At 45.4% G+C, this 15,954-nt stretch overlaps 1 protein-coding gene across 1 annotated transcript; it reads left to right on the forward strand.

Moving 5' to 3' along the window:
- Positions 1 to 5,514: 5,514 nt before the first annotated feature.
- Positions 5,515 to 12,540, forward strand: LOC121868564 (flocculation protein FLO11-like). The gene is made up of 2 exons (XM_042369313.1): positions 5,515 to 5,573; positions 10,988 to 12,540. Exon 2 carries the CDS (start codon positions 10,992 to 10,994, stop codon positions 12,234 to 12,236), a length of 1,245 nt encoding a protein of 414 aa, XP_042225247.1. The 5' UTR covers positions 5,515 to 5,573; positions 10,988 to 10,991; the 3' UTR covers positions 12,237 to 12,540.
- Positions 12,541 to 15,954: the final 3,414 nt, after the last annotated feature.

Here is a 15,954-nt window from a genome sequence, read left to right on the forward strand (position 1 = left end):
AGAAAATGAATCAACAACGCCTCAGCCAAGCGATGCATCTCTCGTGAAAGCTACGCCAAACGAACGCTCACCTAACCATACCCAATATGTAAAGTATATATGTAAACAAAGACGTTCCTTAATCCGACTACTGAGGAAAGGTAAACAGAGGCAAAACTCGAGAATGATAGAATAGCGAATAAAAAAAAAGAATAAACACTGAAGTATATCCAGTTAAGAAAAACAAAACAAAAACAGTTCAATGCTAAACATACGTGAAAGTATTATGTAATTAAATTCCTGTGTGTACTGTACGCTACGAATTTGCCTGGAGTGTTTACATTAGTGACCGTTCGCGGCTTGGGTAAGGATTAATATTTTCTTATGCGAACGCTTCGACGCTCAGCAAAGGTCGATGGATCTCTTTCATTTTTTTTTTCTCTGACCAAACGTTTGTTGCCCTTGATGGAAATCGTTATTAAACACGATTTATTTGATTGTATCCTTAGAAGGTTCTATGTCCAAGGAAGCGTTATCAGTTAGGCGGGTGATGTCAAATGTCACCTGTCCAATTAACATACTTTCACGCTACCTGTCTTTCATAGATGTTGGTAGTAGTGGTGGTAGTAGGTGTGCTAGTAGATGGTAAAGGTAGATGGTGGTAGTGGTGGCAGGTGGAGGAGGGTGGCCTTGCAAGACCAAGTGTGGTATAAGGGTCTACCACTAAGTTCTTGTCAGCCAACCCCGTAAAACCAGGACGAAGGGGGCAGGGAGGGGTCGGGTTAGGACTCCTGGGATGGTGGATAGGTCTCCTGTGACGGGGCTAGGACTCCTAACACGGGGGCTAGGACTCCTAACACGGGGGCTAGGACTTCTGGGATGGTGGATAGGTCTCCTGTGACGGGGGCTAGGACTCCTGGGATGGTGGATAGGTCTCCTGTGACGGGGGCTAGGACTCCTGGGATGGGAGCTAGTACTGGAAATAGTGGCTAGGACTTGTGGGATGGTGGTTATGATGGGTCAGGGAAAGGGGTGAGGGTGAATCAGGAGGGAGGGAGGAAGGAAGGAAGGGGAGGGAGAAAGGGAGATGAGGGAGGGATGAAGGAAGGGAGGTGAGGGAGGGAAGGGAGGAAGGGAGAGGGGATGTCCGTGTTTGGTAGGATGGTGGGGGCCCCTACCAAGGTCAACAGAAATACTCTCTCTCTCTCTCTCCACGGACATAAGCTATTTAATAAACAACATCATTACACTCCAAGCATCATCTCGAGTTAATACTTGCAATGATTAACAACTGAATCCCATCAACTCTTAATAACTTAATATAGTCCTAACCCCTTTCGTGACAACTGCCAGGCTTTCATAACAACCAGTGATTAACGTTTTATTACTGTTGATATACTGCGGATATAAATGCTGTATATATGGGGAGGGAACACGTCCATATATGGCGATGCATTGGGGGAAAATAACGATACCTTTTGGGTTAGGTTAGGTTAGGTTAGGTTTACCCTCTAGGAGAGCCGCACGGTCGCCTCTGACACTGAGGAAAAGTCCCAATAGTGGCACCTTAACTGGTGATTTTCAAAGTAGCGTTTTATTTTATTTTAATTTATTTTAATACTTACGTGAGAGGTATTAGGTCCTTAAATACCTCTCACGCAGATGTGAATAACAAAGTGTGAGGCCAGACATACTGCCTCACTCCAAGGGAGGTGTGAATAACAAAGTGTGAGGCCAGACATACTACCTCACTCCAAGGCAGGTGTGAATAACAAAGTGTGAGGCCAGACATACTGCCTCACTCCAAGGCAGGTGTGAATAACAAAGTGTGAGGCCAGACATACTACCTCACTCTAAGGCAGGTGTGAATAACAAAGTGTGAGGCCAGACATACTGCCTCACTCTAAGGCAGGTGTGAATAAGTCAACCTCTATGTACAGAACTAAACAAACAATGTATTAGAAACACTCTGTAACATTCCACCATAATATCCTGACCACTGGGGGCTGTTATACACACCCTTAATGACCTCTACTCTGTAATCCTCTTGCGCTACCATTCACAGGATGAGCATGGGGTGCACAATAAACTAGCTGTTGTAAGTGGCAAAATTCTAAGAGAGAAAAAGAAAGAATGTCAAGCCGCCCGTAACATCTGACTACTACCATTACACAGTACTACCATTACACAGTACTACCATTACACAGTACTACCATTACACAGTACTACCATTACACACTACTACCATTACACAGCACTACCACCATGATACCACTCCCTGACGTGTTACCGTGATGGACTCAGTAACACGCCTTTCGTAACACCAAAACACACCTGTACCGTATAGCTCATAGTGAAGAATAACAACAATGGCAGAGTTGTTGATGTGCTGTCATAAAGGGAAGGCTTAGAAGGGCCTGAGTAAATACAATGACCCAAACACATTATTTACACATCTGAGTTCTGTATGTTCGTGTATGGGTGTGTGTGTATGTGTGTGTGTGTGTGTCATGTGTCAAGTAATGTAAGAGATCCATAGAGTTTGTGCAGGGGGTGTGTGTGTGTGTGTGTGTGTGTGTGTGTGTGTGTGCTGGACATACTCTGATTTTAGACTTTCAAATAAAGTGTTAATGTTTGTCTGTATGTAAACAAGGAGGTGAAAGACTGTATGTAAACAAGGAGGTGTAGGAAGAAGACTGTCTACATCACAAAAACTTTCCGCTAATCCCCTGAGAAGGTGGGGCAGTGATATGTACAGTCACCATTGTTTGTTTGCTTGATGGAGGAGGAGGGAAGGAGGGAGAGGGAGGGAGGAGGGAGAAGGAAGGAGAAGGAAGGAGAGAAGGAAAGGAAGGAAGGAAGGAATGATGGGGAAAGGAGGAGGAAAGAATGATGAGGGAAGGAGGGAGGAAGGAGGGAGGAAGGAGGGAAGAATGATGGAGAAGTGAGATGGAGGGTGATGGAGGAACGAGGAGGAGGGAGTGAGAGGGGGGGAAGAAGGGAGGGAATGAGGGAAGGGAAAGAGAGGGAGAAGGAGAGGGAGGAATAAGTGGAGGGAGGAAGTAAGAAGGGGAGGGAGGGAAAGAATGATGAAGGCAATGAGAGAAGGAGGGGAGGGAGAAATGGAAAGGAGGAATAGAGGAAAGGAAGAAGGGAGGGAACAAGGTAGGGAGGGAGAAAGGAGGAAGGGAGGGATGGAGGGAATAAAGAGTTTGTGAAAGAGGAAAATAAAAAAATAAGGGAGGGAATGAGTTAGTGAAGGAGGGAATGAGGGAGGGAATGAGGGAGAGTGAGGGAGAGACAATCACATATAATTTTCCTTAAGTAACATATAATCCATACAAATATAACTATATAATTATACCAGTCAAAAGTATAACTAGATCAGTAACTACAGGAGTGAGTACATGAGTTACTATATGGGTGAGTGGCCGCAAGAGTGCTTGAGTAACTGTGAGTGACGCCACCCACTAATGTGTAGAGAAGGACATTTGACATTGTTAATTATGAGTTGCACAATTTCTCTCTCTCTCTCTCTCTCTCTCTCTCTCTCTCTCTCTCTCTCTCTCTGCTAGTTTGTCTGTCTGTCTGTCTGTCTGTCTGTCTGTCTGTCTGTCTGTCTGTCTATCTGTCTCTATTTAGTTTACTCATTTTATCATTGTTTTTATAAGTATATATATGTTAATTTGTTTCCTGTGTTTGTTTGTACTTGTTTGGGTGTGTTTGTGTGTCTAGATGTCTCTTTGTGTTCAGGTAATTATCTTTGTGTATGTCTGTTTTTGTTTATGTTTATGTCATGTTTGTGTGTGTTTGTGTGTATGTTTGTGTGTGTGTCGTCGTATGTGTTTTAGTCAATTTTTTTGTTTTTGTTTTCATATCTGTGAATTTGTGTTTGTTTGCATCAAGATATTTGGTGGGTGGGTGTGTGTGTGTGTGTGTGTGTGTGTGTGTGTGTGTGTGTGTGTGTGTGTGTGTGTGTGTGTGTGTGTGTGAGGAGGGAGGAAGGGAAAGGTGTAGGAGAAGAGTTTGTAGTTGTTTAGACAGACAGACAGACAGACAGACAGACAGACAGACAGACAGACAGGATAGATTTAAAAAGAAATAAGACAGACTGACAGACAAAAATAAACCAGACAGACAGATACACAGATTAACTAGTATATAAGTGACTTTCTGTCTGTACATTATATAATTATTTAGACAGTAATAGAGTGTCTGTTAAGCGAGTATACATAGTCATTATCGATATTATTATGATGTAGGTTTAAGTAACATGTGAGCTGTGGCCGGACACATCGATAAATTGTCGGATATTCCACTTTCTCCCTCATAATGTGACGGTCGAACTCACTTGATATTTAATGTAAGATCAGCCCTTTGTTTTTACTAGTATATATATATATTTTTTTTTCGTTCGGATTATTTTACATATTACTGTTGATAATTCTTGTAAGAAATCCGTAAATCCGGATTATTATTCTATTTTGATCTGTGATACGGTGTAGGATTTTCATTTTCTTGTAGATATAATTTTCATGTTGAAGCAGAAAATGTCAAATTTTACAATACAGTGGATATTAAATGTTAATTCTAAACGCGCTACGAATACTTAATTAGATTCGTCTCTCCTTCAAACAACAACAAAAAACTATTGCCATCGATACTTATCACCTCTTCTCGACACGATCTGTTCGGTAGGCTTCGCTTCTGGCAATTATCACGCCTCACTACTTTTTTGACGGGCGGGATTTATTATTATTATTTTTTTAAGGAAAGTCCAACATCTTGTATACATGTCTGGTGCCAGTACTAAACGGCGAGAATTACCCAGTGGCGTTTATGAGACAAGGTCAAGATGCCTTCCTCCCTCCCTCCTTTACCTCGCTAGAGTTGACCGTTGACCTCTCCTTCCTCACTACCCCTTCTCTCTTTCCTCCTCCCCCCCTCCCCTTCACATACCCAACTCCCCACCTTCCCTTTTTTGACCTCCTCCCTCCATCCCTAACCCCTCCACATCACCCCCCCCATGACCCTTCCAGTGAACCTGCCTCTCTCTCCTCCCTCCTCCACCCTTGTAAAGCATCCCCTCCTCCCTTCCTCCCTCCCCAGTCTTTCAGAATCTCCCCTCTAACCTTTCCCTCCCCTCCCTCCCCTCTCCATCCCCTCCTCTTGTTTCTACTCTCCCCTCCATTAACCAACGACATTTCTTCCCCTCCCTCTCTCCCCATTCCCCATTCCATTTCCCACTCCCCTTTAGCCTTCACTTCTCCCATGACTCCTCCCTCTCATTCCTCCCCTTCAACCTCTTGTTATTCAACCCTTTCTCCTACCCCCTTCTCCCCCCCTTTAGCCACCCTCGCCTCTTTGACCCCCCTCCTTCAGCCTCCCTCGCGCTCAGAACAGCCGTCAGACACCCCACCATTGCCCCTCTGATGACCTCCTGCCTTCCTCCCCTCCCCTCCCCCTGTCCCCACCTTCCCTCCCTTGGGCTCCTCCTCCTTGGTGTCTGTCCCTGCTAGTATATAAGGTGTTCAGGACCTCCTCCGTGTCACAGTTGGCTTCTCTCCTTCAGTGCTTAAACTTATATACACCAGGTAAGTAGTTGGGTCTTCTCAGGTGTGTAGTGTCAAGTATATGTTGTCAGTTGTGTGTGTGTGGTGTCAGGTGTGTGGTGTCAGTAGTGTTATGTTAGGTGTGTTATCAGTTGTGTGTGTGGTGTCAGGTGTGTGTGGTCATTAGTACCTCGACACATTGTACCCGTGTTGTGTTGTTTACCTGATGGCTGACAAGTATGAAGTTGAGTCTGTTAATGCGAGACAGTTCCCATTATTGTGGTAGAGAAATCATTGATGTTTATTATTGTATTATCATATTAGTGTGTGTGTGTGTGTGTGTGTGTGTGTGTGTGTGTGTGTGTGTGTGTGTGTGTGTGTCGTGTTCCCAACCAGTGAAGAAGGTTGACGAGGTACTCCAGATTGTTAAGTGTGAGTGCAGTTCTTAATCCACACGACGAGAGATAAAGTGAAGATGGTCGTCTCTGTTGCCAAATGGTTACGTAAACTTAACAACGTGAGTTCCTGTTGAAAGGGAAAGTATTGGCGGGTGGATCCCGGCAGGTACACACGCCCGCCTGCCTCACTAATGCTGTACTGCGTTTACTGGTTTATAAGAATGGCAAAGTAAATGACATTATATAGCAAAATATTTGATAAAGTATAATAGTTTTATTTTTTTAAAGTAGCAAAGGGAAGGAAATATACCAACATAAATTTTAGTTTTCGTGAGAGAAATGTGATGGAATCGGACATTGTTGCCGACGAGGTTGCTGTTCGTCTGTCTGTACTGATGCGTGTCTACATTACTAAAGTTCATAACAGATAACAGAGAAAAAAATATCAAACCTACATTATTCTCAGTAATTGATTTAATAATTCTTTTATCTTCAGTGATTCGTTAACATCCATAAACACTCGTAACCTTCCCTCTTACTGTATGGGTGAGCTTCCCTTCTTGTGTTTGATCAACGATACTCAGAGGACGTTACCTCCCAGTGACGGGGTAACTGTCCACAGCGTACAGTGCAGGAGACCTGGATTGGTATTTATGATCAAGTTGAAATCACTCACTGCCACCACTACTACCACTACTACTACCACCACTACTACCTCCACTACCACCACTACCTCCACTACCACTACCTCCACTACCACCACTACCACACCACCACTACCACACCACCACTACCACCACTCGTCTCTCCCTTAGTAATATATCTCTAACATCTCAGTGACTACAAACATTGATAGAAAGGTCATGACTATCTCTCCCACAGGACGGCTTGAGAGACAGGCAGTACCAGCCAGTGTGTTTCATCTAGGGCCTAGAGATATTCACATTTTTTTTCCTCTGGTGGAGACAAAGAATGAAAGTGAAACGAGAAGGAAGAGAGAAAGGCAGACCGAGATACCAAATCCACAGACACAAAGAGAATAGAGAGAGAGAGAGAGAGAGAGAGAATGGACACACACATGCACACACACACACATACACATACATACACTCGACGAACAGGTCATCAGGGTAAATTTTAACGTCTTGGTGACCACAATAACGATTCTCTATCTATCTATCTATCTATGAGAGAGAGAGAGAGAGGTGACAGGCAGATGAATGAATTAACCTGATCTGAAGGTCATAAGTACCGCATCACTACAGCGTCACTGACCCAATATAGCAAAGGGGGTCCACGGTCATTTTGAGGAGCAGGAATATGTAAAAGTACCTGTAGCCAGTATGGTAGAGTTGCCACCTTAAATAATAATAATAATAATAATAACAATAATGTAAAGAAAATATTAATAATGTATTTTATGTGTTTGGGAAATATAATTATACACTACATACTTTCATCTGCATCTCCAATATAAAAATAAAAATAAATCAATAAATTAAAAAATACATTATCAGTTATTTGTTCCATTTTTTCAACTTTAGTCGTATCATAAAAAAAATAAATAAATACAAAAAAATTAATTATATAAATGTTTAATAGTTTGGTTTTTTCCCTACCAACTGGATCTTAAATCAGTCAATACTATTTATGTTAGATTATAAGAAGGAGTTGTGTTACCTCTCTCTCTCTCTCTCTCTCTTTCTGCTGTATTAAGGTGTGGGTGTCTGGAATGTGAAGAAAACTAAGTATTCTGGTCACGTCTTGGATTAACTAGTGTGTAGACTCTCACGTCTTAAAGCCAGTCAGCGTCTTGTGTGTCTAGTTCATAATCTTTGTCAGGTCTAAATGGCTCTTACACCACAACGAAGACAAAGAAAGACAGATTAGGGGCTAAGTAGTGTAATAGGTAGTATTATTTAACTTTGAGAGAGAGTCGGACAAGAGCCAGACAGACCAATGTGTCAAAGAAGAGTAAAGAGCTCTGAGAATATGTAAACAAAGGCTTACGTTTACAGTATAGGTCAAAGGTCAAACGTTAGATAATACGCTAGAAATAAAGACAGCAGCTACTCCAAAGTTGGCAAAAGGAAGATGGCACTCAACGTGAGGCATCTTCACCTCCACCTCCTTTCACTCGTCCTTAGTCATAGAAAACCTGGCTTCATGGCCAACACTGCGAGGGTGATTATCATAATTTCAAAACCTTGCCACATGTAATTTTATTTGTATGTTTATTTCAACAGCATATTCTCTATTTAGTATTTAATCAGTTAAATCGTCGATGTTTAATTCCTTCACAAATTTTGATAATGACGCAACATTTTATGTCGAAGAAAATATTTAATAGTCACAGAAACAAGAAGATGAAAGACGTGTAATCTGTAACCTCTTGTGACCTTAAAGATCCGGCCACGCCACTCTCCCTGGCTCGACCTACCTTAACTGGTACTGGGTGGAGGGGTGGAAGGGTGGATAAGAGGAGGGGTGGGGGAGCGGAAGGGTGGAGAAGTGGAGGAGCTGAGGGGTAGAGAGAAGGAGAAGGGATCACAAGTTACAAACAGGTTAGAGTGAACGGAGGACAAAACAGAAGGAACAGGTAAGAATATATTGTTTAGAGGGGGATGGCGGTGTGTGTGTATGTGTGTGTGTGTGTGTGTGTGTGTGTGTGTCATGATAAATTTAAAGGAAATAATTCACACTACTCTCACTGGTCTGTCTCACAACACCCTCACTACCAGTACAACACACACTATCAGTCACTCATGAATGTATTACGCCAGACCTTCCCTCACACACTCACATCCACGTAGATTATAAAACACAGTACTTCTGTGTGGTCACTTGTGTGAGGTGAAGCCCTCCTCCGTGTCATGTTTAAATGTGTAGATGATGTAAGGCATAAATGTATGTCAAGCGACCGATTAATTCAACATTCTGTGGCACACGTTGCTCGAGGCATTGTATTCAGACGCCCATCCTCCTGTCTGTCGACTACTGGTGGTGCCTCACAGCCACGATACTGAGAGATTCACGCACCACAACACATCGTGAATGACTATAGCTTGGTGGGGGGGGTGTAATTTGATGTGCAGTAAGTGATAGTGTGAGACATGATGGTAAGTGTTGTGTGAGGCTCCACACTAGCAGCTCCAGTCACTGTAACTGACCTAGCATAAGTTGGGCGCCCCGGGACCACACACCCTCCATGCAAACGGCCGCACGCGCCCTCACCCAGCACCCTCTCCACTCTAGATGAGTGGGCGGGGTGTAGGGTGAGGGTCTTGTGGGCGTGATGGGACCCAGGAAAGTGGGTGGGTCCCGGGGCCCCGCCCTCTGCCCCGCGTGACCACGCCCCTAACCTGGTGTCTCTTGCAGGATGCGGCCGCTGTGCCTGATACTGTTGCTGGTCGCTGCTGCCGGCGCTGACAAGCTCTTCCCGGGTCCTCCCAGAGGCAGAGCTTCCAATGATTTCGAAGCGATCCTCGGGGGCTACCTGCCGCCCAGGGAGCCTGCCACGTGCCTCCCTGTCTACCTCAGCACCACCTCCACCTCGGTGGTGCTGACCACACAAGTCGTCAGCAGGCCCACCACCGTCACGAGGAGCACCAGTGCTGTAATTGTCGTCACGGAGGTCGTCCCCACTACCATCGTCAGGACCAATACCATCACGGATAGACAGCGAACGACTGAAACTGTCCGACAGACGAGATTTGACGATATTCTGATAACCGTCATTAGGACCGTCACCGCCCCAGCGACCACGAGGACCGTCCAGGCAACAGTTACTAGGACACAAAATATCCAGAGTACCACCACCAGAACGGTGCGCTCGACCCTCAGAAGAGACGTTACCGTCACCAGAACAAGTGTAGAAACTTCTTTGCAGCCCACAACTACCACCAGACAAACGCAGGTCGTGCAAACCAACACGGTGCCCTACCAGCCTCCTCCAGTCGTCACGACGAGAACCAGGACCACTGTTGTGCAGTCCACCGTGCGGTCTCAGGGTCCGATAAGGACTGTTCAGATCACAGACGTAGTGCGTACGACCTTGGCCACCACCAGCACCTACCAACCTCCCCCAGTGAGGGTGACTCAGACCCTCACCAGCACTCAGGTGGTCTTCACCACCTCCACTACAGCGAGGGTGTCCCAGAGTGTGCGAGTACAAGATTTGGTCATCACCCGCACCATCACCAACACCCAGTTCTCCACCGATACTCGGCGAGTGACTGTCACCCGCACAACCACGCTCGTGGTGGGCAACACGGTCACCAGGACCCAGGTCACCACGCAGGTGCGACCCACCACCATTGTCAATACTCAGACGGTGCAGAGGACTGTGGGAGGGGGTGTGGATAGAAGGACCGCCACTGTCATTAGTACTGCCTATGTCACCGTCGATGGCCCTGGCCGGGTGGTGACGCAACGAGTGGTGAGCACTGAGGTGGTGCAGAGCGTGGTATACATCACCCCGACTTATCCAAACACCATCACGGTCACTAGGACGCAGCAGGAGCCGTGTGGCCCAACTCGCTACAATTACGATGCTCCAGCCATCCCCTTCGGGTTCCCTAATTAATTCAATATCGTTCTTGCCAAAACTTTCCCACACAAGTTGACAAATTCCTTGACGCAACAGTAGACGTAATGACCATCGACACAGTATTTCTTGCTGGCGAGCATCTTGTGGATCCATGATCACTCGGCCGAGAGCATCAATATACTGTACAGTTCAGTACACGTCGGACTGTATCTGCTCAACATTACATCAGTTAGCTGCAGCGCTACACCTGTTCCCTGTAATATGAAAACAAACAAACAACGTACATATTTATCTGATTTTGTCGACATGATAAATCCGGAACTAGAAATTTGTGAAATAAACCATTAATTCTGATTTTATTTTCTTCCTTATCCACGTAGCATAATTATGTACATCAGTTCACAGTTACGTTTATGGTAAGTGTTGCAGTCATAAGAGTTGTGATCATTAAGTGATAATATTGTATGTTGTTGGTGCAGCAAGCTGATGAGGTTCATGTTGTGTTGCAGGAGGATGCGCGCTCTTTTCTTAGTGCTGCTGGCGGTGGCAGGACCCTGCTTCACTGCCAAGCTCCCCACCATCCCTGGCGTCCCTCCTGGCAGCGGTCGGCAGCTCTTCTCAGGAACCAATGACCTTTTCTCTGGAGCGCAGGGCACATTGGATTCCTACTTGCCCCCACCCCGTGAGCCCTGCTTCCCCGAAACAATTTACAGTACACAATTCGTGACTGTCACCTCCTCCACGGTACGGACGGAGGGCAGAGTGGTGACCCAGTACACAACGAGGACTGTGCCCAGCACCAGGCTGCAAGTATCCACCGTGTACTCTACCCGCGTCACCACTGTGGGTCTCCCCTCTACTATCCGCACCACCATTTTCGTTACCGATGTGGTTACCCGCACCTCGACGGGCGTCACTACCCGCCCCGGGGGTGAGGCAACTGTCACCAACACCCGCACACAGGTGTCCACAAGAACCCAGTTCGTGACACGGACGTCCACCGTTGTGTCCACTGTGGGGCAGACCAATACGCGCACAGAGGTGTCCACGACGGTGGTGCCCACCATCTATACCCGTACCCAGACCGTCACCAGAACACAGGTGGTGACGAGGACCCAGCCGGCCGTCACCAGAACCCAGGTAGAGACTCAAACAAGGACCTCCGTGGTGACCACCACCGTACCCGGCCAAACCAGCACCGTCACCAACACTCAGGTGTCCACCGCCTACGTTACCCGCACCTCTACAGTGCCGGGTCGCACCTCCACGGTGGTGTCCACAAGGGGAGTCACTGTCAGGAGCACTATTGTGTCCACTGTAGTCAGCACCAGTGTGTTGACCCAGCTAGTGACTAGCACACAGACTCGGACCCTCACAACCACCCAGGTTATCACACAGCAGGTGTCGTCCACAGTGGTCCGGACCCAGACTGTGCCCTCCACGGTGTTCACCACGAGGTACAGCACACAGGTGGTGCCTACTACTATTGTCAGGCAGAGCACCGTCACCGTCACTGTGACGGAACAACGCCAGTTCCTCACCGACACCGTCACACGCACTGCCACCTCCACAGTGACCACTGGCGGTGACACCCGCACCACTCAGGTGGTGGACATCGTCACCCGCACCAACGTGGTCACCACGACCGCCTTCCTTGACCGGCAGGTGACGGTGACCAGTACCACCAGCATCCCCTGCACGACCAGCGGCGGTTACAACTACAACGCACCCGATGTCGCCTTCAGCTTCCCTGGCTAATGTATACGACACAACCTCACCTGGCTGAACCTACCAGCTGCCTATAATGTCACATTTAAACACCAGACAAGAAATAAAGTTCGTCGTCACCAAGAAGCTAACCATCATGTACACACCTGTACACATCTCTGTATGCCATCTAAAATTAAAATATAAAGTATACAAAACAATATTTATTACACTATTAAAGCCATGTAATATAAGATGACCAAGAGTTTAAACCAATAGTTACAAATATTAAATAGGAAAAAAAAAGTTTTTGCTCAATGTAATGACAATAAATGCTGAGTCACTCCCAACATTACCCACCAAGATTTTCCCTAAGCCTTGACCAACTTGATGATGATCTACTACTACTATTACTTTTTTTAACGTGGCTTCCAGCCTCCCCCAATAGCCACACCTATGCCTTAAAATTAAATATCCTAATACAAAAGGAGCTACCCTAGCTGTGTTGAGTTAGTTGAGCCGCAGATCTATGCGGCATTCAGTGACTGTAGCCTCATAGTCAATATCTGCAACTGTTGTTGTCATTGGGGCCGACGATCTCGTTCCCCTGAGGCAGAGCAATGCAGACCTAAGTAGAGAAGAGCAGTCGACATCTCATCCAGGCTGCAACATAACTTCTGGGCTGCTGCTTCTGTTCAAACAACACCTCTGCCAGTCTTGCATAGAAGTGTCTTGGTCCCATCCTGCCAGAGGTTGTGAAGACCAGAGGAGTGAAGCTGCCTTGATCCCCGTTTTGAATTATTTCAGAATACGTCACCACCATTACTTGCACCATCCCCACCGCTCCAATCACCACCACATTCACTACCACCACAATCACTACCACCACAATCACTACCACCACCACCACAATCGCTATTACCACCACTATCGCCACTACTACCACTACGCCACCACCACGACTACTACCACCACTGCTCAAACCGCCACCACCACCATTACTGGCACTGTACTGTACAACAATATGAGTCAAACTGCAAGCCAACTACCCACATCATGGACCAATACCGAAGCCTGACGCCTTGGGTCCCATACCACTAACCAGCTGCCTGTGTAAAACTCTTGAGAGGATGGTTCTTGGCAGACTCTTATATAGAATCAGAGAACACAAGTCCCCCAACATGGTAAGAATGTTCATAATTACATCACCATATTCCTAGCTGTGTTTGGAGGTGAAAAACACAAATACACCAAACGATATTTCTAATAGGCAACTTATATTGTACGAACTAGCCTATAAGTGGTCGGCAGTTACATTGGATAAGTTATTACCTCAACAACAGAAGGGCTTAAAGTGAATGTCAAAGATAATTAATTAACTTAGCACCCCCAAGGTAGAGTAGTTAGTCTCACTCTGTTCAATGTGCTTATGAATGTACTATTAAACTGCCTCACCAATACAGATGACATTCTCGTATTCACTAAATCTCATCGTGAAATGCAGACCACTGTGAACCATGTACAGGCAGCTTGTGAGAACCTGGGTCACATCATCCCCAATGAAAAAACTAAAGTAGTCGACAAACAAACTGGTAACCGAAAAACGCGAACCATCAAAATTTATGAAATGTAACAACGCCATTGACCAAGTCTCTTCTTTTGTTAAACATATCGGTGTCTCTAGCCCCTGTTCCTCACCTGACATACTACAGCTAACACGCGGCATTAACAAACAATAAATTAAAAATAAAATAAAAATCTTAGTCTGTCCCATGAGCACTAAAATAGTAAATATGAGGAAATAATTAGTAATATACAGAGTCAAAGAAAGAATAATTACAGTCAACCTGGAGGCTCTTGCATGGTGTTCCTGATAACACCACCAAAGTGAACACACAACGTACAGACTTATAACAACACTACACAAACCATGTACTACACTGATGGCCCTGTCAACTCTGTCCGTGGGAGGGCTGGAAGTGCTGTCGTTGTGACTCAGCCCAACGGTAATACAATAAAGGAATGAGAATCAATAACTGGACATCCACTCTACAAACTGAACTAGTTGTCATACTCACAACCACAGAACTTGTTGAAATCATTGCCACAGACTGTTACTGTCTCATCATCACTGACTCCTTATCCTCACTACTTAACTTTGACACCCTCAGCTTAGGTTGTCACGCGCTTGTCTCTGAAGCAAGATACAAAAGTGTGCCTTGTTGACCGAGGGGTGAAGATCAAACTGTTGTGGATCCCTCTCACATAGGCCTCAAAGAACATGACAGAGTTGATGCCCTCGCCAAACTCGCTTCTAACAAAGACACTGTTAAATACAATTTGGGTCTGTCAAAAATAACCCTTAAAAGCTGGACAGGCTACTAAATAAAGGTGTTTAAGTATCCTCTTCCAAATGGGTGGTGGCAGGAATATTAATGAAGGACAGGTGTACAGGTGTGAACTGTGCCTTTCTGCTCCTGATATAAACACTCTAACTCTAACGCTCACATCACGTTGAAAAGAAAACAACAACAAGGTAATATAAGAGAACAATATTATATGAAACTAATTAAACATTATTTTCTTTTATGTTGCACAAAGTTTCGTTCATTAATGAGACGTTCAATTGGTGTAAAAATCTGGTGAAATTGGACTAGATGAAGTTATGACCACCTGCTTGTGCTCACACCCCGTGGAGTGTTGCGGGGCGTACAGAGTAAGTGTTTATAGTTAGAAACGACACACTGTTGCTGTTAATTACGAAGTGCTATGATTATGTTAGGTTTAGTTAACTGATATCCTAAACAGCCTTAATAGATTGAAGAAGATGACGGTTAATCTCTCCAGTCTATAATATGACCATAAGGTTAGGCTGTGATGGAGGTAAACCATACCAATACCAACCTTACGTTCACGACACTTAGCAACCATATTCCCCTGTGCTTATCTTCCGGGCTAGGCCTTCACACCACAGTGGCTCGCTGGCTGAATATAACTCAATAATGTTCTATGTTAACCATTTAATAATGTATTTGTTGTCATTTCTACCTTGGAACTTATTCTTTATTATTATTTAATTCTACTTATGTACTGGAAGTAGCTTCATTCGTTCCCGTAAATTATGTTAATTTTTAATTCATTAAAACCTTACAATAGAAATAATGAAACATTTGAAGTAGTTTGCCCCCCAAAACAGCGTAGTTTTCTCAAGTCCCCGCCCAAAAAACACAATAATACAACCTTGATTATCTGAAGTACTCAACTATCAACACGTCCAGTACTGCTCAGTAAGACCCTGCCATAATTTACGCTGCAATTAATCCATCGCATCGCGTCTGTGGCGAGTTAACTAATGGATACGAAATCTATCACGGACGAAAGACCTGACGGACGGACGGATGGACGGACGGACGGAAGGATGGATGGATGGACGGACGGACGGACGAACGGATGGATGGATGGATGGATGGACGGACGGACGGAAGGATGGATGGATGGATGGACGGACGGACGGACGGACGGACGAACGGATGGACGGACGGACGGACGGATGGATGGATGGACGGACGGACATCATTACTATATATCCCCAAACTCTCGGTCCGGGAGAAAATACTGAGAGACTCTTAGAAAAACTGGTGTTTGATGCAAGCTTAGGAAAACGTGGTATCCCGAAAAATTACACCCAATAATACTTTGACGTACTTGAAACACAAGGTGGTGGTCTAATGCTCCCGAGGTGTGAGGACGCTCCTCAGGCAAGAGTGTG

Source organism: Homarus americanus, unplaced genomic scaffold (assembly GCF_018991925.1).
Source record: "Homarus americanus isolate GMGI-L3 unplaced genomic scaffold, GMGI_Hamer_2.0 scaffold59495, whole genome shotgun sequence".
NCBI lineage: Eukaryota > Metazoa > Arthropoda > Malacostraca > Decapoda > Nephropidae > Homarus > Homarus americanus.

Coding starts and splice junctions, on each gene's coding strand:
- LOC121868564 (XM_042369313.1), top strand. CDS start 10,992: ATGCGCGCTCTTTTCTTAGTGCTGCTGGCGGTGGCAGGACCCTGCTTC.